The sequence below is a fragment of the Corvus moneduloides genome, chromosome 26 (assembly GCF_009650955.1).
Source record: "Corvus moneduloides isolate bCorMon1 chromosome 26, bCorMon1.pri, whole genome shotgun sequence".
Lineage (NCBI taxonomy): Eukaryota > Metazoa > Chordata > Aves > Passeriformes > Corvidae > Corvus > Corvus moneduloides.
Window position 1 is genome coordinate 3,847,141 of NC_045501.1, and position 26,877 is coordinate 3,874,017.

The window sequence follows — 26,877 nt, forward strand, 5'->3', positions numbered from 1 at the left end:
CCCTGCCAGGACTCTGCTTCAGCACAGGCTTCCCATGGGGTCACAACCTCCTCTCAGGCATCCCCCTGCTCTGGTGTTGGCTCCTCTAGGGGCTGCAGGTGCATCTCTGCACCCCTGTGCCCTCCATGTGCTGCCTCACCATGGTCTTCACCCTGAGCTGCAGAGTAATCCCAGCTTTGGAGTCTGGAGCAGCTCCTGCTCCTCCTTCTCCACTGACTTTGGTGTCTGCAGAGCTGTTCCTCTCACATATTCTCACTCTTCTCTGGTTGCAATTACACCTGTGCAATAACTTCTTTCCTTCTTAAACATCTTATTCCCGAGGTGTCACTTCTATCTCTGATGGGCTCAGCCTTGGCCAGCAGTGGGTCCATCCTGGAGCCAGTTGCCTTTGGCTCTGCTGGACACCAAGGAACTTTTTGCAGAGGCCACCCCTGTAGCCTTCCCACTACCAAAACCAGGCCATGCAAACCCAATACACATGGATTTGAAGGGTATTCTATTGTGAATATGGAAATGGCTGGATGGGCACAGCCTTGGTCTGTGGCTCTATGACCACATGGGGGCAGGGGAAGAGGGGCATGTCTCAAGGCTCTGTCTTGGGACTGATGCTTTTTAGTGTCTTTTTCAATGACAGAGATAATAGATCAAGTGCCCCCTTGGCATGTTTGCAGATGACACAAAGCTGAGCAGTGCAGCTGACACTACAGAAGGAGACTTCCATCCAGGGAGACCTGGAGAAACTTGAGAAGTGGGCCCATGCAAACCTGATGAAGTTTAAGAAGTGCAAATGCAAGGTGCAGCACCTGCATCAGGACAAACTCAGACATGAGTACAGACTGGGAGATGAACTCATTGCGAGCAGACCTGTGAAGAAGGACTTGGGAGTTCTGGTGGATGAAAAGCTGGACATGAGCCAAGAGTTTGCATTTGCAGCCCAGAAAGCCAACTGCATCCTGGACTGCATCACGAAAGGCATGACTGGCAGTGGTTCTCCTCATCTACTCTGATCTCGTGAGACCCCACCTGCATTCAGACCTGGAGTCTTCAGCACAGGAAAGACATGGAGGCCACAAGGATGTGTGTCCGAAGGTCCGAAGGAGACCACAAAGATGCCCAGAGGGCTGGAGCAACTCTTCTCTGAAGACCGGCTGAGAGAGTTGGGGTTGTTCTGCATGGAGAAGAGAAGGCTTTAGGAAGACCTTATTGAGGCCTTGCAGTATGTGAAGGGGGTCTATAAAAGATGGATGCCAACTTTTTACACAGTCAGACACTGATAGGACAAAGTGGAATGTTTTAAACTAAAAGAGGAAAGATGTAGATTAAATGTTACGAACAAATTCCTTTCTCAAAGGGCGGTGAGACAATGGAACTCTTCTCATAGAAGCTGTGGCTGCTGCATCTCTGGAAGTGTTCAAGGCCAGGCTGGATGGGGCTTGGAACAACCTTGTCTAGTGATTGTCTCTGCTTCTCTTTATGAAGGAGTTCTATGCAGCCCAAACCATTCTATGATTATATGATTCTATGAGCACTGCAGCTTCTTCCTGAAAACAACACTTCAAACAACCACACCAGAGTGATCAGGATAGCATCACTTGCCTGGTCTGGGCCCATACAGTACATAAACTGAGTTTTCTGCCTGCACTGCTGCATTCCTGCCTCAGAAATCCCAGGGCCTTTAATCCCAGGGATCAGAAGAAGCCTTCATTGGGAAACGGGCATGGAACAAACCTGGAAATGAAAAGGCAGCAGTGCAGGAAATGAAAGCACAGCCCGTATCATTAGGTGTGCTGGTTTGCATTTAAGATGAGCTTGCCGGGAAATTGTTACCTCTGCAAAGGCTGTCCCTGGTCCTGCGGCAGTGAAGGGCAGGTATAAAAGGCAGCCCAAGTCTCTGCTCTCCCATCCACTTCTCTTGCTTCCTTCTGCTTGGGAATCAGGTGAGTCTGAAGCCACTTCTCTTTCTCTTCCAAAGGGAGATCTCCACTTGGTGGACATCTCAACTGATGTTGGCTTTCTCGTATTATTTGGGGTTTGGAGCATCTGGTCATGAGAGAGGAAAGGAGGGAGGAGGCTGGCATAGAGAGAGGCTGGTGACTGTGGTTCGTTTTGGTTTATGCCCTGGGAGAGAACTTCCTGAGTCAGGCTGCTCTTTGTAGGGCTCCTGGCACAATCTCCAGCTTCCCACTCACAATGGCCTTGGTTCTTTTGTGATGGGGTAACCAGGCTGCTCTTCACCCACCCACCCACTGTTGTGCTCTGTTTCCTCTCTGCTCTCTGTTCCAGGTGCACCTGCAGCCCCAAGACATGTCCTGCAACACCCCGTGCCGGCCCTGCCAGCCCTGCGGCCCCACCCCGCTGGCCAACAGCTGCAATGAGTGCTGTGTCAGGCAGTGCCAGAGCTCCACCGTCGTCATTGAACCGCCTGCTGTGGTAGTGACCCTGCCCGGGCCCATCCTCAGCTCCTTCCCACAGAACACCGTGGTGGGATCCTCCACCTCTGCTGCTGTTGGCAGCATCCTCAGCTCTGACGGAGTTCCCATCAACTCTGGTGGCTTTGACCTCTCCTGCATCACCAGGCGCTACGGTGGCAACAGAAGTCGTCCCTGCTAAAGCTGCTGGGAAAGCCCCATGGAGACACCTCAGGGAACTCAGAACATGGTGTTGGGCAGGGGATCTAGGTTTTGGTGCTGTTTGTGGGATAGCTGACTGAACTTGCCTTTCTGTTTTCATTGTTTGCATTGGTTCCTATGTGCTGCAATGATCCCCAAAGGCCATCTTGGTAGGGACCATTTGGTTTCTCCCCTTTGTGGGACAGGTAGACCAATATCATGCAGGAACTATTCCAGAGCCAAGGAGCGCAGACTCTCTGCTGCTCCTGGTGCTGCCTGTGCTGCTGACCTCTGCTTGCAGTGGCTTTGTTGCCTTCTTTCATTTCATTAAAGTTCTGCTGCATTCAAGTCTGGTCTCTGTGTGGTCCTTCCCCCAGGATGCACTCCTGCATGCCAAAGCAGAAAGGTGTTGCTCAGTTATGGAAGTGGGTGAGGGCATAAGGAGACCCTTCTCCATTCACAGAGGAATGGAATTTTGGGGCACCATGGAGGGGCAACTCTTAAGAGTACAATCTCTTGGAGCTGAGGAAGACATCCCCTGGCTGCTCTGCTTCCGGACACCATCAAGCCTTGTCTTGATGTTTCTTTGCCCAGAAAGCTGGGAGACCCTGAAGCAATAGCACCCCATGATCTCCTGAGGACGAGTGTTCCTGTCAGTATGGCCGGAGCTGCACTTGGGTCATTGGTGTAATGGTCCTGGACATAATTTCCTCTGTAGAATATCAGAAGTTGGAATGCAGAGAACAACCTTTGTGCTGGACCATGGTTTCTACTCCATCTTCCTCTCCCCTTCACAACCCAATAAAAAGTGAGGACAAATACCCATTGAGCACTTTCTTTTCCCTATGCCATTTCCATTAGATCAGAACACGTTGAATCCGAGGTCTCAGCCTCTGCCTGACACAGCACCAGGCTGATTGGTTACACTGGCACATTTGGCATTGGCTTGAACACGAGGCAGAGATGTGTCTCACACCAGACAGCACTGACACTGCAGTGCAAGCAAACTCACTCAAGCATAGCCTGGATGAAGCGGGCAAGGTTTCTTAGACTTTCTGCTGTCCATAGAGCAAACCTCATCCTTTTGAAGTCCCTAGATCTTGGGAGAGCTGTGTCCTGGCCTGGAGAAGCAGGGAATGAGGACTGCAAGCCATGTTTAGGCATTCCCAATATTGTTTACACTGAATTAAACTAGGGATCCAAACTGGTGTGAAATCAGCCTAATTGGTCCAGGAATCATCATCAGCAGAGTGTGAGCTTTGAAGCAGTAAGAAAAGGAGGACTGAAGATAGAGAAGACTGCATTTCATTGCCTGTGGTGAGGATAATTCTCTGCCAGGTTTGTTCTGTTGTTCAGCTACAAGGAAGTTCCTGCAGACTCTGGGTGCTCTGTGGAGCTTATTGGCAGAGCAGTGGAGAGTGTCACTGCTGTAAGTAGAGCAATCCCTCATAAGGAGGGGCACACACACACATACACACTCTTATGCATGCCAGAAAGGAATCATGCACAAATTTTTGCACCTATGTGTATTCACGCAGCCCCAGCTGCACACAAGTGCACGTGAGACAAGTCACAGCCAGCACAGCTTCATGAGAGGAAAGTCCTGCTTGTAAGAACTGATTTCCTTTTATGACAAGGTAACCCACCTGCTCGATCAAGGGAAGTCAGTTGATATAATCTTTTTGGACTTCAGTAAAGCTTTCAATACTGTCTCCCCCAGGATCCTTCTGGACAAAATGTCCAGCCCACAGCTGGATAAACACATCATGTGATGGGTGAGCAACTGGCTCACGGGTCAGGCACAAAGAGTGATGGTGATGGGGTGACATCAGACTGGTGACCTGTCACTACTGGGGTTCTGTAGTGCTCCATCTTAATCTTTTTCATAAATGACTGGGATGCAGGATTGGAAGGAAAACTAAGCAAGTTCATAGATGATACAAAACTGGGAGGAGCTGTCAACTCCCTCAGAGGTAGCAACACCCTGCAGGGAGACCTCAACAAGTTAGAGGGCTGGGCAATCACCAGCCATTTGAAGTTCCACAAGGGCAAGTGCCCATTTCTGCACCTGGGATGGCACAACCCTGCACGTACAGGCAGACTGGGCAACGAGAGCCTGGAAAGCAGTGCCATGGAAAGGGACCTGGAGGTCCTGGTTGATGGCAAGCTGGATATGAGTCAGCAGTGCCCTGGCAGCCAGGAGGGCCAACAGTGTCCTGGGGGGCATCAGGCCCAGCATCACCAGCTGAGCAAGGGAGGGGACTGTCCCACTCTGCTCTGCACTGGGGCGGCCTCACCTCGAGTCCTGGATGTAGTTGTGGGCATCACAACTTAAAAGAAGACATTAAGCTGTTGGAGAGTGTCCAAAGCAGGCCACAAGGATCAGGAAGGGCCTTGAGGGGAAGCTATATGAATAGCATCTGAGGTCATTTGGTCTGTTCAGCCTGGGGAGGAGGAGGCTGAGGTCAGACCTCAATTCAGTCTACAGTTTGTGAGGGGAAGAGGAGGGGAAGGCACTGATCTCTGCCCTGCGGTGACAGGACTAGAAAGAATAGGCTGAAGTTGTGTCAGAAGAGGTTTAAGTTGGATATTAGAAAAATGTTCTTTGTCCAGAGGGTGGTTGGGTACTGGACCAGGCTCCCCAGGGCAGTGGGCACAGCACCAAGCCTGACAGAGGTCAACAAGAGTTTCAACAACATTCTCAGGTGCATAGGGTGACTCTTGGCAGTGTCCTGTGCAGGGCTATGAGTTGGACTTGACGATCCTTGTGGGTCCCTTCCAACTCAGCATATTCTGTGATTCTGTGAAAGAATGAACTGTGGCCTCTGCTGTGGACATGTGGAGATGATGGTGACTGGCTGGAGCATTCTGGAGAGGAACAAGGTCCCAGACATGGGCTCCACACACTTCTCTCTGGAAGAGAAGGAGGAGCAGAATTTGTCTGGGTTCATCGTTACACAGGATAGCATAAAACCCAGGAACTGAGTCATGCCTTGCCAACAAGGCCACCAAAGACCCCCAAAGCAGAGATCCAGACTGACATAATTTGCTTTTACTACACTTGTCCAGCATATCACATGAGTCCTCTGCCCAAGCTGATGTGTTTTGATCCAGAATTGCTTGGGCCTCACATCTTGTCACACAAAACAAACAAACAAAAATAATGTGTTGACTGGGAAATGTGCCTGAAATACAGCAGGAAGTATAAGCACAGCCATTCAGGAAGCCAAACCACAGCCCATAGCATTAAATGGGATGTTTTGCATTTCAAATGTGATATTTTGCATTCAAGATGAGTCTGACAGAAAATTACTCAGGGGCTGGGCAGTGGCTGCATAGGAGCTGGTGGCTCTCTTTGAGCCCTCATAGGATGAGGCCAATGAGCCCACATACATCTCTGCAGAGCCTCCACCTCCTGGCCCTGCATGTTCTTTGACTCACTCCTGATGTGGAGACAGGCTGCTCTTCAGGTATCCTCATATTTTTCTTCCTCCCTCCCCTGTGTTCAGGTGCTCCTCATGCCCCAAGACATGTTCTGCATAGAGCAGTGCCAGCTTTGCACTCCTTGCTGCCAGCCTTGCGGCCCCACCCTGCTGGCCAACAGCTGCAATGAGTGATTGGGATTTTGAGAAAATCTCAGGGAACAAAATGAAGACTTTTTATTTAAAAAAGAAAACACAAAAACCCAAACCTTTTTCACAGGAAGGTGGCTCAGGTGAGTCTCTGATTGGTTCCTTCCAGCCCTTGGTGCAGAGCACACAGAGAGGAGAATGGTCAAGTGTTCCGTTCACAGCACATGGCAAATAATTTCCTGTCTGAGGATGCACAGGGAAAACAGTTCCAAAGCAGTTTTTTTTTCACCACCTTTTCTTTCTTCTCAGGTCACTTACATTGACTCCTTCTGGAAGGATGTAATGGCTGGAGGTCCCTGGGTGCACCCAGGAAATAGTGTTCCAAGAGAAGAGCTCACCTTTCCCCAAGCTCACCCACTCACAGACACATCCCCTCTCTCCCTCCCTCCCCTGGGTTGTTGCACAGCCGAGGAAGTTCCCTGCACCAGGGTGTCCTGCACAGCACAGAGGTACAAGGCACTGTCAGAGACCTCCACTTCCTCCACCTGCAGGACACTGTATTTCCCCGTGGTGTTCAGGTGCGTGGTGATACGGCCGCTGTGCTTGGCGCCAGGCCCTGCGTGATAGGAGACCAGCTGTGGGGCTTGGCCTTTCCGCACCTGGTACCAGAGCAAGGCATAAAAGCGATTGGTCTGGCAGGCACAAACGGAATGGAAGGTGCCCTCTCCTCTCCTCTCCTCTCCTCTCCTCTCCTCTCCTCTCCTCTCCTCTCCTCTCCTCTCCTCTCCTCTCCTCTCCTCTCCTCTCCTCTCCTCTCCTCTCCTCTCCTCTCCTCTCCTCTCCTCTCCTCTCCTCTCCTCTCCTCTCCTCTCCTCTCCTCTCCTCTCCTCTCCTCTCCTCTCCTCTCCTCTCCTCTCCTCTCCTCTCCTCTCCTCTCCTCTCCTCTCCTCTCCTCTCCTCTCCTCTCCTCTCCTCTCCTCTCCTCTCCTCTCCTCTCCTCTCCTCTCCTCTCCTCTCCTCTCCTCTCCTCTCCTCTCCTCTCCTCTCCTCTCCTCTCCTCTCCTCTCCTCTCCTCTCCTCTCCTCTCCTCTCCTCTCCTCTCCTCTCCTCTCCTCTCCTCTCCTCTCCTCTCCTCTCCTCTCCTCTCCTCTCCTCTCCTCTCCTCTCCTCTCCTCTCCTCTCCTCTCCTCTCCTCTCCTCTCCTCTCCTCTCCTCTCCTCTCCTCTCCTCTCCTCTCCTCTCCTCTCCTCTCCTCTCCTCTCCTCTCCTCTCCTCTCCTCTCCTCTCCTCTCCTCTCCTCTCCTCTCCTCTCCTCTCCTCTCCTCTCCTCTCCTCTCCTCTCCTCTCCTCTCCTCTCCTCTCCGTTGTCATTGCTGGGTGATCCTGATCTGCCCAATATGGTGCTTGGAAGAAAACATGGGTCAGTGATTCTGCAGGGAAAAGCTCTGAGAGGTAAAACAAGAGGATGCAAAGTGACAGCAGAAAATGCTCCCTGTTCCTTGTTCTGTGCCAAAGCCACATTTACAGGAACACCAAGGCAGGGGTGTGCTTGGACAGGAGGTTTGAGACCTCAGCTCAGCATGTATCCCATAGCAAAATAATGCCATTTACCTCCCACAGGGATACCCCAGAGAGAACCAGATCTTCCGTACCTAATATCATGCTGCCCAGAGTCTCCAGGGAACAGCCTGTAGTGCTTGGTCCTTCTGTACTGGCTCCAGGACACCTTCAGCAGGATGAGGAACCTGTGAGATGTTTAATCCTGCTCCTCATTTCTTGTCCTTTTGGAAGTCTCCAAGGTTAAAGGAGACAAAAAAGCAAGCCCTGGCATTGTAAACATGCAGGAGGAATGGCTAGCCAGGGCATGCTGCACAACACATGCCAGCTAGAGGAGAGACTGGGACATCCTAAGAATGAGTGGGATGAGAGAGTTTTTGTGTCCCTGCATCAACTATCAAAAGTCCTGTCTGTTTGGGTTGAAAGGTATGAAAATGTTTGCCGCAGAGAGAGAGAAGAGCTTCTGCAATACTTTTTCTTCATGTACATCTGTGAAAGACTAAGCTGAGACAGATCAGAAGGAAGAGGCAGAAGTGATGGAGGATTGGAGAAAGAAAAATGAGACAAGGGGTCTGAGATGATCAGGAGAGGAGATAGTTTTCCTCTCTCTCATTGTTTTTAAATTTTTAAGTAGTAACAGCATCTAGACAAACCAGGCACAAACCAACATATTAACTAATATTTCCCATAATTTGATCATAATTCAAGACTTCAGTCAGGAAGACATTGATGGACAGATTAGATCCATCCACACATGGGACAAATGTTGTGATTTAATACTGAAGCCATAAGTCCTTCGCACAAACTCAACCAAAAGTCATTTACCACAGTGTATCCTGAGTACATGACTGATACCAATCCAAAGCTGTGAGTTACCTCAGCCCTGCATGCCTGGACAGCAGCTTTGCCTGCCTGTGCTGAAGGAATGCATCTCATCTGCTCGTACTCCTGTGTGGGAGCCATGGACCCTAGACTAGGTAAGAGAGTAAAGGAGAAAGAAGAGAAGAGATTGTGGGCTGGACCCCAGAATTCTTTTTTCCCTTCACAACTGTTGCCTGATGTCTCCCTGATGGCCTTTAGCTGCTGAGTAGCCAGGGATGACTCTGTCAGCTCCAAGGAAAAGGGCAGGAAGGAAAGTCCACTGCAGGGAATCTCATCCTCTGCTTCCTCCACCTATTCTCCCTGAGCAGACTGGAAGATTTGCTAGAGAACAAAGGAGGGCTTAGAGGCCAAGGCTTGGATGCAAAACAACTTTATTGAGTGTAAAGAAGAAAAGGAGGTGGCTCACAGAGACCACCAGGGGCAGCCACTAAAACGCAATGGAGCTCCTGCAGAGCAGCGTGCATCTGCCTGCCCAAAAGAGGGAGGAAGGAAAACATGTCCCCCCTAGATTGGCCTGGGGAGACATGGACAGCAAAGGAAAGACAAAAAAAAGTAGAAGAAGGGAACAATGAAAATGTCCCAAAGCTCTATCTCCTGCCCAGAACTATGTTCTGAGGTCTTGGAAGTTCTTGACCAAAAATGTTGCCAGCAGATTTAGCAGGGACGACATCTGTTGCCACCATAGCAGTTGGTGATGCAGGAGATGTCAAAGCCACCAGAGCTGACGGGCACTCCACCAGAGCTGAGGATGCTGCCAACAGCAGCGGAGGTGGAGGATCCCACCACGGTGTTCTGTGGGAAGGAGCTGAGGATGGGCCCGGGCAGGGTCACCACCACTGGGGAGGGCTGGATGGCCACGGTGGAACTCTGGCACTGCCTGACACAGCACTCATTGCAGCTGTTGGCCAGTGGGCAGGGGCCGCAGGGCTGGCAGCAAGGGTTGCAGGACATGGCTCGGGGTCACAGGTGCACCTGGCACAGAGGGCAGGGAGAAGCAGAATGTTAGGACGCTTGAGAAGCAGCAGTGCCCCCAAGCACCCTGCAGCCAAGGCACCTCCTGGCCCACACTGCAGTGCCCACCTCAAAGCCCAGGAGCCACCTCAGCCAAGTCCCAGCCTCTCTCTGCACAAGATCTTCTCCCCCCTGCCTTCTCCCAGCAGAAGCAGCTGCCAGCCCTGGGCTCTGACAGCCCCGATCAGCTGAGACCTCCAGCCAGGAAAGAGCTGGTCTGGAAGCAGGAGGAGAGAAGGATTGGAGGCTTCCCACTCACCTGATTCCTGAGGAGGAGGAGGAGGTGAGAGAAGTGGATGCAAGAGCAGAGACTTGGGCTGCCTTTTATAGCAGTCCTGCACTGCCTCAGGCCCAGTAGCACCTTGGTGGAAGTAATAATTTTGTGACCAGCTCATGGCAAATGTGCACCATCCCAGCTAATGGCAGGCGCTGTGTCCTGGTTTCCTGCACTGCGGTCTCTTCATTTCCTGTCTAATTCCGTGTGCTTTCCTATATGAAGATCTCCTTCTATAAGTGCTGGGACAAGAGGCTCAAGGATTTATGAGGCAGGAGTCTCAGATTAAGGGCTATTAGCATCCCTTGTGGGCAGGTGATGTTCACTTTGGTCATTTCTGAGTGGTTTGTTTGTGGTAAAGCTGTCAATAAAGGGGCACCGCTCTTGTGCTTCTTGCTCACATGCCCAAGGACTGCCATGTGAGGGGACATGACAACTTCCAGACATCGTTTCCTTCTTCCCCTCTGCTCTTTCTTACCATCTGTTCTCTGTGTCTCCCCAGGCCAGTCTATTGAGGATATTTTGCTCTCTCCCTCTGCGTGGCAGGCAGATGTGCACCCTGCAGGAGCTCCACTGCATCTTAGTGGCTGCCACTGGTGGTCTCTGTGAGCCACCTCCTTTTCTTCCTTAGACTCATTAAAGTTGTTGTGCACTCATGCCTTGGCATCCAATTTCTCCTTTGTTCTGTGGCAACTGAACAAATTGTTTTGTTCCAGTCCTCATGTACAAGGTTAAACAAGGCAGAGGGTGAGAATCCCTGCAGTGGATTTTTCCTCTGTGTTCTTTCCCTTGGAGTTAATGAAAACATCCTTGACTGCTGCACAAACAGTAGCCACCAGTGAAACCACAAGTTCAAAGGGTGGCAGCAGTGGGGGTGGGATACAAAAATTCCTTTGCCTTCAGCCTTGAGTAATGCTCTAATCTATGTCATTCCCCAGATATCCATGGTCTTCTGCATGCAGGAAAGGAACTCTTCAAGGCGTTGCTGGGTTCAGGTACAGAATGTCCTGTGAGGTTCCACACATGCTCCTCCTGCCCTCAGTTCAGGGCAGAGACATGATCTTTCTCCATCCTACTGGCCCCTGTGCACATCTTGCTATGTCCAGAAACCAAGGCTTCACCTGCTCCTGCTGAGACCCAAGCACTGGTCTCAGTTGCCAGCACCCAAATCATCCCCAGTTCCTCTTCATGGTCAGCCCCTCCATGTGGGTCCTTGTGCTGAGACGGTCTTGGTGCTCTTGGTAGATCCCATTTGTGATGAGGTCCTCCCCAAGCGTCCAGTTCTCCAGGGAGAAACAGCCACACTACTTCAGTCTTCCCTCATAGCACAAGTTCCCCAACTCTCTGCTTTTCTTTGACACATACAATGGGGTGGGAGCGGATCAGCAGAGGCCACATCAGGGGACTTGAATTAAGTGATGCCTTTTTTTGTGCAGAAGGGCCAGTCAGCAGGAGAACCACCTGGGTGAAGAGCACCACAAACCCAATGTCCACATGACCACAGCTTGCAGGAAGCCATGGGTTTCCTGGTGACAAGGAAAGTCTCCATCAGCATTGACGCAGCAGTGGAGATGTACCAGATCTTCACAAAGGAAACACGATGACAAAGAACAAATGCAGTAAGGTCTGGAGGTACTGATTGCTCCATGCAGGGGCAATGAGAAGGCCATTCCCCACTAGGGTTAGAAGATACATGGAAAAGAAAAGGTTCACTGTATGTGTGGTAATTCCTGGTTGCACTGACTTTTGTTTGTCTCATTCTTAATTGTCTAACTCAAATGCCCAAGACTCCTGATAGCTGCACAGTAACACAATCATGAAAACACCTTCAAGATCATCAAGTCCAACTGTAAACCTAACACTTCCCACTCTAGCACTAGCCGGTGTGTCCTTGTGCCACATCTACACTTGTTTGAAATCACCTTCAAGAGTAGTGAATCAACCACCTCCCTCAACAGTTTGTTCCAGTACTTTCCAATCCTTTCAGGGATTAATTTTTCCCTGATATCCAATCTAAACCTCCCCTGGTGCAACTTGAAGCCAATTCCTCTTGTCCTATCACTTGTTACTTGGAAGCAGAGACTGACACCCATGTCACTAGAGCCTCCTTCCAGGTACTGGTGGTGAGTAATAAAGTTTCCCCCTGGACTCCTTTTCTCCAGGCTAAATAATTACAGTTCTCTCTACAAGGTAGATCATAGGTGGAGGTTTTATCACATGTCATTGGGAAGAGGAGAGAATGCTGGGTGAGATGTGACATGGTCTGTGCCCAAGGGAGCTAAAGTTATGGTGGGACACCAACTGAGCTGAGCATTCCTCTGCAGCAATTAATTCATTCATGAAAACATGTAATTAATTTACTATATTGTTGAGTGAAAGACTCACAGCTGTTGCTTTGTCTTCAGGGAAACAAGCTCGATGTGGGAATGGATGGATATCTGTCCCTTCTGGGTTTGACATATTCCTGAGGCAAGGCCAGCTCACCTTTACAGACAGCACCAAAGATGCTCCATAGGGAGCATAGGGACCTTGGTGGACTTTGAGACCTGGGCCTGTGCAAAACTCATGAAGTCCATGAAGATCATGTGAAAGGTTCTGCACCTGGGTTCAGGGCAGGACCAAGGAAAAATACAGCATGGGTGGGGAATGGATTGAGATCTACCCTGCAGAGAAGGACTCTGGCTTTTGGTGCAGAAGAAGCTTGACATGACCAGGCAATGTGTGCTTGCAGCCCAAAAATCCAACCATATCCTGGGTTGCATCAAAAGAAATATGAGCAGCAGGCTGAGGGAAGATATTCTCCCCCTCTAGTTTCCTCTCATGAGACCCCATCTGGAATAGTGCTTCCAGCTCCAGGACCCCCAACATAAAAGGCCCATAGGAAGGATATGGACCTGCTGGAAAGGGTCCAGAAGAGGCCATGAAGATGATGAGAAGGCTGGAACACTTCTGCTACAGATTAAGAGAGTTGGGGTTGTTCATCCCTGAAAAGAAAAGGCTCTGAAGAAACTTTATAGCACCTTCCAATACCTAAAGAAAGCTAGGGGGACTCTTTACAAGAGCATGTAGTGATAAGATAAAGGGGAATGGCTTTAAACTGAAAAAAGTAGTTTTAAATTAAATATTAGGAAGAAATTATTTACTGTGATGGTGGTAAGGCACTGGAAGAGGTTGTCCAGAGAAGCTGTGGCTGCCCCTTCCCTGAAAGTGTTCAAGGCCATGTTGGACAGAGCTTGGAACAACCTAGTCTAGTGGAAGCTGCCTCTGCCCACAGCAGGGGGTTGGAACTAGGTTATATTTAAGGTCCTTTCAAACACAAACCGTTCTATGAAAATATTTTATCTTATCACAGCTGAAATGGTAAATGTAATCCCGTGCTGGGGCTCAGGAGAGTAACAAACACATGGTGGATTTTCTCTTATCACCTCTTCCTTTTCCCTGAGGCAAAAACCTCAGTCTATCACAGGAAAGGGATCATTGTACCATGCCGCTCCTCTGAGCTCCCACCTCTCCTGTAGCCTGGAGCTCATGGGGAACAGCCTTTGGTGCTTCAACCTCAGAAATTTGGGACTACAAAGACAGTTGAGATTTTCTGCACTGTCCTTTCTGGGAAACGTGGAAAGTGGTTGGGCTGGGAGAGAGGGGCAATGAGGGATGGAAGGTTGGGAAAAAAAGCTGACACTGGTCGCCAGGTAGACAAGTACAAGGGCCAATTGATATCACTGCCCACAGTCCTCTGAGGAGAAAAACAGTAGGAGATGGAGACTGTTCCTGCTGAAACAGATAGGAAGCAGAAAAAACCCGTTGAATATTCTCAAGAAAAATGGTATTTCTAGTCATGCTTAAAGATTCAGAAGAAATACTCCAAAAATACAGCTATCCAATGTCCTTGGTAGGTCCTTCAGGAAATGAAACACGTGGAGGTTATTATGTGGTTTCCTTAATGTTAGTATCATCAGATGATGTCTGGATGAGGTCCCATGACAATAACCAGGGTTCAGCAAAGTCCAGCAATCACCACATGGGCTCACAGAGATGAGACAGGTCCAGGTCAAGTTGGGAAGTTACCTGTGTATCAAAGCCCAAATTCAGAGCAGTGGGGTCCTGGCCAGATACAGGCACAGATGTGTGACAGCTGGAGATCTAACTCAGATCACAAGCATTAGGACCTAATCATGAAAGCTGCTTCAAGAGGAAGAGGAGTTGGTTCTGGCTGAAACCTGCCAGCAGAACCACCTGGCAAAAATCTCAGCAAGGCCACCAAAAGCTAGGGAGAAACACTCCCAGCAGAAGCCCACCTGAACATAACACTGAGTGTTGATCAGAGAGTGATGAAGGAAGCAAAAGAAAAAATGTGTCAAGTCACATGTAGACCTTGGGCATGTATACAAGATGCACAAGAGCAGGGTCGATTTTCAGCCACCAGAGGAGTCCAGAGGAATGACACAGGTACAAATCATCTGCCAGCATGGGATGCCAACAGCCCTTGATCTAAACCTTCTTTATCCGCTGATGTCCTTCTGCCCTAAAATCCTTGATGCTCTCATCCTGGCACTTTGAGAAATGACCCTACACATAGGAAAGCATGCGGAATTAGCCAGGAAATGAAAAGGCCGCAGTGCAGGAAACCGGGACACAGCCCCTGCCATTAGCTGGGATGGTGCACATTTGCCATGAGCTGGTCACAAAATTATTACTTCCACCAAGGTGCTACTGGGCCTGAGGCAGTGCAGGACTGCTATAAAAGGCAGCCCAAGTCTCTGCTCTCGCATCCACTTCTCTCACCTCCTCTTCCGCCTCAGGAATCAGGTGAGTGGGAAGCCTCCAATCCTTCTCCTCCTGCTTCCAGACCAGCTCTTTCCTGGCTGGAGGTCTCAGCTGATCGGGGCTGTCAGAGCCCAGGGCTGGCAGCTGCTTCTGCTGGGAGAAGGCAGGGGGGAGAAGATCTTGTGCAGAGAGAGGCTGGGACTTGGCTGAGGTGGCTCCTGGGCTTTGAGGTGGGCACTGCAGTGTGGGCCAGGAGGTGCCTTGGCTGCAGGGTGCTTGGGGGCACTGCTGCTTCTCAAGCGTCCTTACATTCTGCTTCTCCCTGCCCTCTGTGCCAGGTGCACCTGTGACCCCGAGCCATGTCCTGCAACCCTTGCTGCCAGCCCTGCGGCCCCTGCCCGCTGGCCAACAGCTGCAATGAGTGCTGTGTCAGGCAGTGCCAGAGCTCCACCGTGGCCATCCAGCCCTCCGCAGTCGTGGTGACCCTGCCCGGGCCCATCCTCAGCTCCTTCCCACAGAACACCGTGGTGGGATCCTCCACCTCCGCTGCTGTTGGCAGCATCCTCAGCTCTGGTGGAGTGCCCGTCAGCTCTGGTGGCTTTGACATCTCCTGCATCACCAACTGCTATGGTGGCAACAGATGTCGTCCCTGCTAAATCTGCTGGCAACCTCCTTGGGCAAGAACCTCCACAACCTCAGAACATGGTTTTGGGCAGAACATGATTCTGGGCAGGAGATAGAGCTTCAGGACATTGTATTTACAGCTTCAGGATGATGTTTCTTTACCCTACTATTCCATCTTGTTTCTGTGCTGTGTTTCCCCAGGCCAGCCTAGGGGGACATGTTGCCCTCTCTCTTAGGGCAGGCAGATGGACAGCCAGCAGGAGCTCCACTGCATCTTAGTGACTGCTCCTGGTGCTCTCTGTGTGCCATGTCCTTTTCTTTAGACTCAATAAAGTACTTTTGCATCCAAACCTGGGCCTCTGAGTCATCCTTAATTTTCCAGCAAATCCTCCATATTGGTTAGGTAAAAACGTGAAGGAAGCAGAGGATTTGACTCCCTCAAAGCTGACAAAGCCATCCCTGGCTACTCAACAGCCAAAGGTCATCAGGAAGACCATGGCTCCAAAGTTTCGCAACAATTGTGAAGGGAAACAGCAATGTCTGGGGACGGCCTACAACCTCACCTCTTCCTTCTCCTCCCCTGCATTACCTGGTCTACAGTCCATGGCCTGCACACAGGAGCATGGGCCCTCAGCACAGGCAGAACCCAGCTGGTATCTAGACATGCAGGGCTGAGGTAATTCACAAGTTTGCTATTGGCCATATTCAAGCTAATGCAGTGGTAAACGACTTTCAGCTGAATTTGTGCAAATGTCTTATGGCTTTTTTATAAATTTGTAGCATTTCTTGCATGTATGAATGTATGTAATCTGTCCATTGAGCTCTTCCTGGATGAGGCCTTTGATCAAACCAGTGCCCACTGCTGCTGTGCTAACCTTTGATCGACTGTCCATGCCCACTTTGTAACCTCATTCCTGTGTTTGCACGGTAATGTGTTGTACTTGTCTCCAGGAGATAGAACAAGGACGTTTGTTCCAAAAATGGGCTGCCTACCTCAGTAGGCCCCTTGTCCAGCCACAGCTTGTTTTTTCTCACAGTGCCTTCTCACCAACAGTCCTTGGTTGGCTCCATGCCTATCTGGCTGTTGGTGTTTGAGACACCTTATCATCTGGGCTTCTGCATCACCTGTGGCTCAAACATCGATACGGATTTGGACTGAAAAGGGAGAAGGAGAAAGAGAGAAAGGGGAAAACTATATAAGCTATCTCTGAGTTTGGGGGGTAATCTTTTTATAATTCCCCCACATTTTAATACACCATTTGATTACAAAAATAAAAGGCAAAAAGGTTAACAATCAGAAGGAAGGGTGCAACCTCTTATTAAGAACTTCAATTGCTCTTGGTGACCATCCAAATACAATTTCCCAACAATGGCGTTCCCTGCCTTTCTTTGGTCACTCCAACACCCGGTGGATTTTTCTACATCAGGATGAATGGTAATCAAAGTTTTCTGTCCATTTTCCTGAGCTTCCTTCCATAGCAGTTTTCACATGCAAGTGAGATTAACTCAGTAGGAATAGGCTGCACATCTTAAGTCAGTATATAATTAAATCATAACAATTGGTAAGATATAAGAGGAGCCAAATAACTAAAATCACATCCCAAAATGTCAACAAAGCTACAAACACAAATATTAGGTTACTTGTATGGACAATAATGTTGTCTACAAATACAAAATCATAAGAGGTTCTCGCACAGGCACATCCATCCCATCGGGCCCATACTCTGTGCTCTAGGGGCTAGAGTGCATCTCCATTGGGATTTAATCCTGACACAATGACTGGGTATGTGGTATAAACTGAAGCACCATGTATTGTTGCAACAAAAGCTGTGGGTTTATGGTTAGTGAGGTCATAAATGAAAAATAAATAGTTGCTACTATTATCTAGTTGCTAGTAGTGGAATTCCTTTTCAAATGTAGTTGTATTATCCCGGCTTACCTTTTGAATGTCACCGTCCTTCGTAATTGCTGCCACATAATTGCACCCAGAAGAGAGAAGCACGTGTGGTGCAGAATGCATATGGTTACCATACTGATTAGCATAAACGAAAGAAACGAGGGTCTCAACCCTGTGGGTCGAGCTTGTTGATGTGTGAACCAAATTTGGTTCCTGCTGGCAATGATTTCTCCCACAAAAATGATAAGCAGTCCTTTGATGATTAACTCAGCCTTCAGTGGGATGTGCTGGCACAACTCCCGGTAACATTCCTGGAAAGATAAAACACTACATGTCTTGGCAGAGTTGGCCCAGACACGTTACCCCTTAGCTGCTCAAGGTGTATAACAGCTTGGAGTAATGACAAAAGTACCTTTTCCCACTCAGAGTATCTCTCTTCCATCTCTTTAAATACAGTTGAGTTGAGTAATAAGGATCTCTTTGGTCCATCAGGGCCAGTTTGGCCTTGACATTCCTCAGATGTAATCTCAACTGTAATCTCAACTTCTAGTTCATGAACTGTTCGCCACACTACTGTTGCTGTTTTGCCCACTTTTTCAGAGGGGGTGGTGGTGGTGGTGTCTCCTGCAATTAGAATATTGCATAATTACATGTCCAGAGGAAGTGAGATTGTCTGTAAAAGTTTGGCAAGGACAGCCTGTACAGAATCTTTTTGCCTGTGTGAGTGTCTGATAAAGGTGTATTGTCCTTCCTTCCAGACAAGTGCAAACTGAGCCTTGTCATATTCCTGGCAGGGAACTATAAAAAAATATATCTTTTACATCCAGGGTTGCTGTACACGAGTGGGAGGCTCTCTACATCTGAGTTACCAATTCTGCAGAATTCAGCACATCAGCAGTTAAAGGCACACTATTGGCACTCAGTTGGCTGTAAAAAACTAAGATACAACTCTCTTCAGCTCTTTCAGGAGCCAGAAAGGAGAATTAGAAAGGAGTGTGAGTGAGTCTTTTCTCCAGGTCTGTTACCACCCCATCAATGCCCAAGCACGTGGGCAAGGAGGGAGAATCTGCTGCTACTGCAGAGTTTTGTCCTTCACTTCACCTCACATGGGTGAGTCTCTGCTCGTAAGAGCGGCCATTGAACTGAGACCTTTACAACACCCAACCTCACTGGGAGGGACCCTCACCATCTGCTTGGGTGCCTCAGGGGAAGCCCGCGATCCTGACCCCCTCCAGAGGGAGCCTCTCCCAGCTGCTTGAGGGAGCCCCGCTCCCACTGCCATCCCCAGGACATCACATGGGAGATGTGACAGCCAGGGGAAAACCCAAAACAACCCCTCCCTCCACCTTCTCTCTCCTTCCAAGACTGCCCAGGCCCTGCTGTTTTCTGCTGCAGCTTTGGGGGTTTTTGCTGCATTTTAATTCGACACCCCACGTCTGCCCAGACCCCCGCTGCTCCTGCTACAGCTTTGGGGTTTTTTGCTATGCTTTCTTTGCCATCCCAGGTGTGCTTGCCTCAGCTGTTCCAGCCTGCCACTCCAACATTCCTGCTACAGCCCATTTTGCAACCCGGAATGGCACTGAGACTGGCTGAGTTTTGCAAAGGGAGCCACCTCCCTGCTCCCCCGTCGCCTGAGCCGCCATTGCCACGTGCAGTGAGGCGGTGAGCTCGCGCCACAGCGCCCCCTGCAGGCGCGGGGGAATCACCGCACCCGCCCTGCCCGGCCGGGAGCCACCAGCGCCCCTGCCGGCCGTGAGCGGAACTGCACCGAGGGGAAAGGGCCGGCGGCCGGGAGCGGCTGGCACCGGGTGTCTGCTTCTGTTTGTTGTTGCTGCCGTTGTGGTTTGTTTGCCTTGTTATATATACTAGCACAGAACTGTTATTCCTTTTCCCATATCGTTGCCTGAAAGCCCTGTAATTTCAAAGTTATAATAATTTGGAGGGAAGGTTGTCATATTTCCCATCCCAGGAAGGTTCCCGCCTTCCTTGGCAGACACCTGTCTTTTAAACCAAGACAATATGGGGTAGAGTGAAAGAGAAGTGAGAGAGAGACATTAAAAAAAGAAAGGAAGACAGTTCACCAGTCCTGGCTCCAGCACTGATTCAGTGGATGGAGTATCCAGCCAGAACAAGGATATTTGTCCCAGAAAAGTCTGTCCTATGTCCACATGGATCCTTCTCCAGCCACATCCCGTTTGTTCTCACAGCGTCTTCTTACCAAGAATACCCAGGTGGCTCTGCAGCCATCTGGCTGTGGGTTTGAGACATGCACGAGGATCCCTCGTCTTCTATGCTCCTACACCAGTGCCCAGTGAGATAGACACAGATGCTGTCTGTGCCATGAACTCTGGGCAGGAAGAGCATGGGGGGAACCTCACAAGGTCCATAGGGTGTTGTGTGCCTGAGTTGTTATTTTGAGCACCACTGTGCTTCAGGAGTTCCTGAAGATGCTGTGAGAAAAACCAGGATGTGGCTGGAAAAGGGGCCATACAGAGGCAGGACAGCACTTTTCTGGGGCAACCAATATTGCTGTAGTTCCTGGAGAGAAGCACAACATGGGACAGCACAAGGACAGGAATGAGGCCACAAAGTGGGCATGGACTGTAAGGGGGGACCAAGGCCACAAAAGACCCCTGAAGCCTCCGACCCATTTCCAGAAAGGTCTGAAAGAACAGGCTGCATGAGAACTCATTTGCATAGAAAGCAAGAAACCTATCTTTGGGGCAGAGAAACCTATCCATGAAAAGGTACACCCCCAAGTCAGGGCAGTGCCCTTAGGACCTTGGACATCCTGTGGACTGGACTGGTACAGCTGGACGGATGCTGCAACCAGGACTGACATCTTACTCACTGGATTGATGCTGGTACCAGGACTTCTTTTTCTCTCTGGTTCTCTCTCTTTCCCTCTTTTCCCCTCTCTTTCTTTCTCTCTTTCCCTCATTAATTTATCTCTCCCTCTTTAATTTCTCTCTTCCCTTTCACCAAGCCCCTTAATCCAAAACACACTGCCATGTGCTTATATAGTAGGTCTGGGACTACTACAACATACTAATTTCCATACCAAGTGTGCAATTTACTAATAAAATTTTCTGATTTTATTCAGACTCTCTGACTTTTGCCATTCCTTTTGACTGTGAGCATTTATGAACCTTGAGTGTTTTCTACACCTTAAAGGTGGCACCCCGTGGTCTGCGTAACTTAATTGGCAGATGCTAATCCCAGCTTCTGCATCACCTCAGCCCTGCATGTCTGGACAGCAACTGAGTCCTGCCAGGTGCTGAACGATTCTATGAGCTACCTATCTCATCTGCCTTTGACCACATGTGCTGCTCATGGACTCTAGACCGGGTAGTGAAGGGAGGAGGAGGAGATGAGGCTGCGGACTGTTCCCAGACATTGCTGTTTCCCTTTCTCATTCCTGCAACTCTTTGGACCATCTTTTCCCTGTTTGCCAGTGGCTGTGGAGTAGCCAGGGATGTTCTTCATCAGCTCCAATGGAAAAGGCAAAAGTAAAATCCACTAGAGGGAGTCCCACGCTCTGTCCCTCCACCTTCCACTCTGAGAAGGCTGGAAGAGTTGCCATGGAAAGAAGGAGGACTTAAACGCCAAGGCTTGGATGCACAACTTTAATGAATGTAAGGTAGAAATAGAGGTGGCTCACAGAGAGCACCTGGAGCAGCCACTAAGATGCAATGGAGTTCCTGCGGGGTGACCATCCACCTGCCCTAAAGAGGGAGGGGAGGGCAATACGTCCCCCTAGGCTGGCCTGGGGAGACACAGAGAGTAAAGGAAAGACAAAAAAAAATAGAAGGGAACAATGGTTCAGGCCCTAAATACAATGTCCCAAAGCTCTAGCTCCTGCCCAGAACCAGGTTCTGAGGTCTTGGAAGTTCTTGACCAAAAATGTTGCCAGCAGATTTAGCAGGGACGACATCTGTTGCCACCATAGCGGTTGGTGATGCAGGAGATGTCAAAGCCGCCAGAGTTGATGGGCACTCCGCCAGAGCTGAGGATGCTGCCAACAGCAGCGGAGGTGGAGGATCCCACCACGGTGTTCTGTGGGAAGGAGCTGAGGATGGGCCCGGGCAGGGTCACCACGACTGCGGAGGGCTGGATGGCCACGGTGGAGCTCTGGCACTGCCTGACACAGCACTCATTGCAGCTGTTGGCCAGTGGGCAGGGGCCGCAGGGCTGGCAGCAAGGGTTGCAGGACATGGCTCGGGGTCACAGGTGCACCTGGCACAGAGGGCAGGGAGAAGCAGAATGTAAGGACGCTTGAGAAGCAGCAGTGCCCCCAAGCACCCTGCAGCCAAGGCACCTCCTGGCCCACACTGCAGTGCCCACCTCAAAGCCCAGGAGCCACCTCAGCCAAGTCCCAGCCTCTCTCTGCACAAGATCTTCTCCCCCCTGCCTTCTCCCAGCAGAAGCAGCTGCCAGCCCTGGGCTCTGACAGCCTCGATCAGCTGAGACCTCCAGCCAGGAAAGAGCTGGTCTGGAAGCAGGAGGAGAGAAGGAGGAGAAGGACTGGAGGCTTCCCACTCACCTGATTCCTGAGGAGGAGGAGGAGGTGAGAGAAGTGGATGCGAGAGCAGAGACTTGGGCTGCCTTTTATAGCAGTCCTGCACTGCCTCAGGCCCAGTAGCACCTTGGTGGAAGTAATAATTTTGTGACCAGCTCATGGCAAATGTGCACCATCCCAGCTAATGGCAGGGGCTGTGTCCCGGTTTCCTGCACTGCAGCCTTTTCATTTCCTGGCTAATTCCGCATGCTTTCCTATGTGAAAATCTTCTGTAAGTGCCGGGATGAGAGCATCAATGATTTCCAGGGCAGAAAGACATCATCATAGGCAGAAGTCTCAGATTAAATGTTTTTGGCATCCCCTGTGGGTAGGTGATGTTTACCTGTGTTATTCCTGTGGTCTTGTCTGTGGCAAAGTTGTCAGGAAATGGACACCACTCTTGTGCTTCTCTCCCATGTGCCCAAGGACTCTGCTGTGAGGTGACATGCTGCATGTCCACAACAGTGTTCTCAGTTAATGATGTTTCCTGACCTTATTTGAATGTAAAGATTTTTGTTTTCTCCCTGAAGACATGTGTGAGGACATGTGTGATGGTCTAGGCTTGTAGCAAAATCCTTGGTCAAATTAGGGGTAAGATTATTCTAGGATGTCTTGACAACACCTGAATAACAAGGCAGTCATTGATCACAACCCGTGTGAGTTCATGAGAGGAAAGTCCTGCTTGTCAAACCTAATTTCCTTTTACAACAAGGTAACCCACCTAGCTGATGAGGGGTAGCTAATTGATGCAATCTTTTTTGCATTTCTCTAAAGTGTTTGATACCATCTCTCAGAGGATCCTTATGGACAAAATGTCCAGGACACAACTGGATTAACACATTGTGTGATGCGTGAGCAACTGTCTCTTGGGTCAGGCACAAAGGGTGACAGTGATAGGGTGACATCAGACTGGCAACTGGTCTCCAATGAGGTTCCTCAGTTTTAGGGTCAATCCTCTTCAACATCTTCATGAGCAACTTGGATGCAGGACTCAAACAAATACTAAGTAAGTTCGCACATGATACAAAACTGGGAGGAGCTGTCAACTCCCTCAAAGGCAGAGATGCTCTGCAAAGAGACCTCAACAAATTAGAGGGCTGGGCAATCACCAACCATTTGAAGTTCCACAAGGGCAAGTGCCCATTTCTGCACCTGGGATGGCACAACCCTGCACGTACAGGCAGACTGGGCAACGAGAGCCTGGAAAGCAGTGCCATGGAAAGGGACCTGGAGGTCCTGGTTGATGGCAAGCTGGATATGAGTCAGCAGTGCCCTGGCAGCCAGGAGGGCCAACAGTGTCCTGGGGGGCATCAGGCCCAGCATCACCAGCTGAGCAAGGGAGGGGACTGTCCCACTCTGCTCTGCACTGGGGCGGCCTCACCTCGAGTGCTGGATGTAGTTGTGGGCATCACAATTTAAAAGAAGACATTAAGCTGTTGGAGAGTGTGCAAAGGAGGGACAAGAAGGTGGTGAAAGGTCTGGAAGGGAAGCCTTATGAGGAGTCACAGAGGTCACTTGGTTTGTTCAGTCTGGATGAGGGGAGGCTGGCAGGAGACCTTATCGCAATTTACAACTTGTGGAGGGGCAGACACTGATCTCGTCTCTCTGGCAACTAGGGACAGGACTCAAGGCAAAGGCACGAAGTTGTGTCAGGGGAGGTTTAGGTTGGCTTCTAGGAGAAGGTTCTTCTCTCAGAGGGTGGTGAGGCACGGAACAGGCTCCCAGGGAATGGTCACAAGCCCTAAGGCTGCCAGAGCTCAAGGAGCATTTGGACAACATTCTCAGGCACAAAATGGGATTGTTGGAGTGTCTGTGCAGGGCCAGGTGTTGGGACTTTGAGCAGCTGCTCTCACCCTGTTGCGTGTGTCAAAGAAAAGCAGAGAGCTGGGGAACCTGTGCTATGAGGGAAGACTGAAGGAGTGTGGCTGTTTCTCCCTGGAGAACAGGACGCTTGGGGAGGACCTCATCACAGTATTTTAGTAATTAAATGGGATCTGCCAAGAGCACCGAGACTTTCTCAGCACAAGGACCCACACAGAGGGGCTGACCATGAAGAGGAACTGGGGATGATTTGGGTGCTGGCAACTGAGACCAGTGCTTGGGTCCCAGCAGGAGCAGGTGAAGCCTTGGTTTCTGGACATAGCAAGATGTGCACAGGGGCCAGTAAGATGGAGAAAGATCATGTCTCTGCCCTGAACTGAGGGCAGGAGGAGCATGTGTGGAACCTCACAGGCTTCATGGGACACTGTACCTGAGCTTTTATTCTGAGAGCAGCAGTGCTGATAAATAACATAGAGAATAAGAAATTTTCAGTTCTCCTGAAGTTGCTTAATAGAGCTTAGATTAAATGGCAAAAAAAAGATAAAATGATGTAAAGATATGAACTCAGGATGATAAACATGGCTGCAACCAGTGGAGAATCAGATAAAAAGAACTACAGTGTTTTTTGCAAGTCATGGGTTGTTTGCAAGTCATGTAAGAAAGAAGCAACAGTGCATGCCCAAAGAAAAAATTCAAGGAAAAGTGACATTTAATATCAAAGCATTCAGTGAATATGACCATCAGAAACATCTTTTTATGACTCTCCAGGATCATAAAAGGACTTCCAGTAGGAGGTGGATGCATGCAAATCAGTTCTAGGAAAGTGATCTTTATGAATTAGATAGGAAGCACATTTTAATGAATATGAATGATTATGATGGATAAATACCTTGTTGTAATACCTCATGATACACAAAGAATAAGGAGATATCATCTGTGTGTCCTGTGCAGATAAAGAATGCCTGCTTTTTAATGCTTCGAATTGTGTTAGGAAGTTTATTCCTGCCAATTTAGGTATCAGTGCCTTGAACAGATCCTTTTCTGCATGCAGGAGACCATGGATACCTGGGGGATGACACAGAGTAGATCATTATGCAAGGCTGAAGGCAAAGGTCTAAGAAGGAATTTTCACCTAAAACTGAAAAGCATCCCTGAATTTTGGCATTATAAACCACAAGGCATTTACACAGGAAAGATGGACACATGACCAAAGCCAAGAGCACCTTTTGGAGGTCTTGGTTTCACAGGAACAGGGACTCCATTGCATAGCAGGAGCATGCTTGATACCAATTCCAACTTGTGAAATATCTGAGAACTGAATAAAACAGCTGGGCCCTGCCATGCGCTAAAGGAGGTATGAGATACATATCTGTGCCTGTGTGCTGGCCATGGACACCCGGTAACTGAGCAGAGAAGGAAGAGATGAAGCTGTGGGCTGTTCCCAGGCACTGTTGTTCTCTATCTCCACTGCCAGTATATTTTGGATCAGTGGTCTGATTGCCGTTGGCTGTAGAGTACTAGGAGATGTCATCATCAGCTCCAAGGGAAAGGGCACAAAGTAAAATCCACTGCAGGGACTCCCACCCTCTTCTTCCTCTATCTTTTTCCCTGAGAAGACTGGAATAGTTCCCACAGGGAGTATCAGTGGCAAACACCAGGATGCAGTGGAGATCCTGCAGGGTGTCCGTCAGCCTCTCCTGTGGAAGGAGGGAGGGCAACATGTCCCCACTAGACTGGCCTGGGCAGATAAAGACAACAAAAGAAAGAGAAAAGTGGAGGAAGGAAATAGCAACTGAAGCTCTGTCATGAGCCCAAACAATGGAGACCTTGGGCATGCAGGTGAGAAGCACAAGAATGGTGCCTCTTTCCTGACAACTTTGCCATAAACAAATCTGCAGGCATGACACAGGTTCACATCACCTGCCCACAGGGGATGCCGCCAGCCCTTGATCTGAGCATTGTGCCTGTGCTGACGTTTTTCTGCCCTGAAGTTCTTGAACCTCTCATTTTGACACTTACAGAAGTTTGCATAGAGGAAAGCACGTGGAATGCACTAGAAAATGAAAAGGCAACAGTGCAGGAAAACAGGACAGCCCCTGCCATTAGCTGGGATAGTTTGCATTTGACATGAGCTGGTCACAAAATTATTACTTCCACCAAGGTGCTACTGGGCCTGAAGCAGTGCAGGACTACTATAAAAGGCAGCCCAAGTCTCTGCTCCCTCATTCACTTCTCTCACCTCCTCCTCAGGAATCAGGTGAGTGTTAAACTTCATCCCCTCTTCCTGCTTCCAGCAAGCTCTTTCCTGGCTGGAGGTCTCAGCTGATCGGGGCTGTCAGAGCCCAGGGCTGGCAGCTGCATCTCTGGGGAAAGAGGAAGGGAGTGACGGTCTTGTGCAGAGAGAGGCTGGGACTTGGCTGAGGTGGCTCCTGGGCTTTGAGGTGGGCACTGCAGTGTGGGCCAGGAGGTGCCTTGGCTGCAGGGTGCTTGGGGGCACCGCTGCTTCTCAAGCGTCCTTACATTCTGCTTCTCCCTGCCCTCTGTGCCAGGTGCACCTGTGACCCCGAGCCATGTCCTGCAACCCTTGCTGCCAGCCCTGCGGCCCCTGCCCGCTGGCCAACAGCTGCAATGAGTGCTGTGTCAGGCAGTGCCAGAGCTCCACCGTCGTCATTGAACCCTCCCCAGTGGTGGTGACCCTGCCTGGCCCCATCCTCAGCTCCTTCCCACAGAACACCGTGGTGGGATCCTCCACCTCCGCTGCTGTTGGCAGCATCCTCAGCTCTGGTGGAGTGCCCATCAACTCTGGTGGCTTTGACCTCTCCTGCATCACCAGCGGCTATGGTGGCAGCAGATGTCGTCCCTGCTAAATCTGCTGGCAACGTCTTTAGGCAAGAACTTCCAAGACCTCAGAACCTGGTTTTGGGCAGGAGATAGAGCTTTGGGACATTGTAATCAGAGTTTCAAGTCATTGTCCCCTTCTTCTCCTCTCTCCTTTTGCTCTTTCTTTTGCTGTCCATGTCTCCTCCATCCAGTCTAGTGGAGACCTGTTGCCCTCCCCTCCCTCTGCAGGCCAGGCAGAGGGACATCCCTACTGCAACTTAGTGGCTGCTCCTGGTGCCCTCTCTGAGCCACTCTGAGTATTTTTTTCCTCTGCACTCAATAAAGCTGTTTTGCATCCATGTATGGGCCTCTGAGTCCTCCTTCGTTGTGTAACAATTCTTCCAGTCTGCTCAGGGAAAATAGCTGGAGGAAGCAAATGCTGGGATTCCCTGTAGTGGATTTCCTTTTGTGCCTTTTCCCTTGGG

General features: G+C 49.9%; 5 protein-coding genes and 1 long non-coding RNA gene across 9 annotated transcripts; 3 read left to right on the forward strand and 3 right to left on the reverse strand.

Annotated features, from left to right (window-relative positions):
- The first annotated feature begins 767 nt into the window (after window positions 1-767).
- Window positions 768-2,957, forward strand: LOC116455817 (feather keratin Cos1-1/Cos1-3/Cos2-1-like). Its single transcript, XM_032134101.1, has 3 exons — window positions 768-972; window positions 1,870-1,937; window positions 2,284-2,957. The coding sequence occupies exons 1-3, from the start codon at window positions 768-770 to the stop codon at window positions 2,608-2,610; spliced, it is 600 nt and encodes a 199-aa protein (XP_031989992.1). The 3' UTR covers window positions 2,611-2,957.
- A 6,017-nt stretch (window positions 2,958-8,974) lies between these two features.
- LOC116456074 (feather keratin Cos1-2-like) lies at window positions 8,975-9,595 on the reverse strand. Its single transcript, XM_032134580.1, has one exon. It carries the CDS (start codon window positions 9,569-9,571, stop codon window positions 9,275-9,277), a length of 297 nt encoding a protein of 98 aa, XP_031990471.1. The 5' UTR covers window positions 9,572-9,595; the 3' UTR covers window positions 8,975-9,274.
- A 5,080-nt stretch (window positions 9,596-14,675) lies between these two features.
- Window positions 14,676-15,646, forward strand: LOC116456072 (feather keratin Cos1-2-like). 2 transcript variants are annotated; one of them, XM_032134576.1, is made up of 2 exons: window positions 14,676-14,714; window positions 15,011-15,509. In XM_032134576.1, exon 2 carries the CDS (start codon window positions 15,032-15,034, stop codon window positions 15,326-15,328), a length of 297 nt encoding a protein of 98 aa, XP_031990467.1. In that variant the 5' UTR covers window positions 14,676-14,714; window positions 15,011-15,031; the 3' UTR covers window positions 15,329-15,509. The 2 variants fall into 2 exon arrangements, with proteins under 2 accessions (XP_031990467.1, XP_031990468.1); XM_032134577.1 differs by lacking the exon at window positions 14,676-14,714 and adding an exon at window positions 14,769-14,902 and having other exon boundaries at window positions 15,011-15,646.
- Window positions 15,263-26,566, reverse strand: LOC116456081. The gene is made up of 2 exons (XR_004244528.1): window positions 26,469-26,566; window positions 15,263-15,357 (listed from the first exon to the last, which is right to left on the reverse strand). It is a non-coding gene; the product is annotated as an uncharacterized LOC116456081 (long non-coding RNA).
- On the reverse strand, window positions 20,806-21,816 carry LOC116456073 (feather keratin Cos1-2-like). Of its 2 annotated transcripts, none has more exons than XM_032134578.1 (2): window positions 21,737-21,816; window positions 20,806-21,429 (listed from the first exon to the last, which is right to left on the reverse strand). In XM_032134578.1, the coding sequence occupies exon 2, from the start codon at window positions 21,406-21,408 to the stop codon at window positions 21,112-21,114; it is 297 nt and encodes a 98-aa protein (XP_031990469.1). In that variant the 5' UTR covers window positions 21,409-21,429; window positions 21,737-21,816; the 3' UTR covers window positions 20,806-21,111. The 2 variants fall into 2 exon arrangements, with proteins under 2 accessions (XP_031990469.1, XP_031990470.1); XM_032134579.1 differs by lacking the exon at window positions 21,737-21,816 and adding an exon at window positions 21,538-21,684.
- On the forward strand, window positions 25,762-26,753 carry LOC116456070 (feather keratin Cos1-1/Cos1-3/Cos2-1-like). 2 transcript variants are annotated; one of them, XM_032134571.1, is made up of 2 exons: window positions 25,762-25,829; window positions 26,122-26,753. In XM_032134571.1, exon 2 carries the CDS (start codon window positions 26,143-26,145, stop codon window positions 26,437-26,439), a length of 297 nt encoding a protein of 98 aa, XP_031990462.1. In that variant the 5' UTR covers window positions 25,762-25,829; window positions 26,122-26,142; the 3' UTR covers window positions 26,440-26,753. The 2 variants fall into 2 exon arrangements, with proteins under 2 accessions (XP_031990462.1, XP_031990463.1); XM_032134572.1 differs by lacking the exon at window positions 25,762-25,829 and adding an exon at window positions 25,989-26,013.
- Window positions 26,754-26,877: the final 124 nt, after the last annotated feature.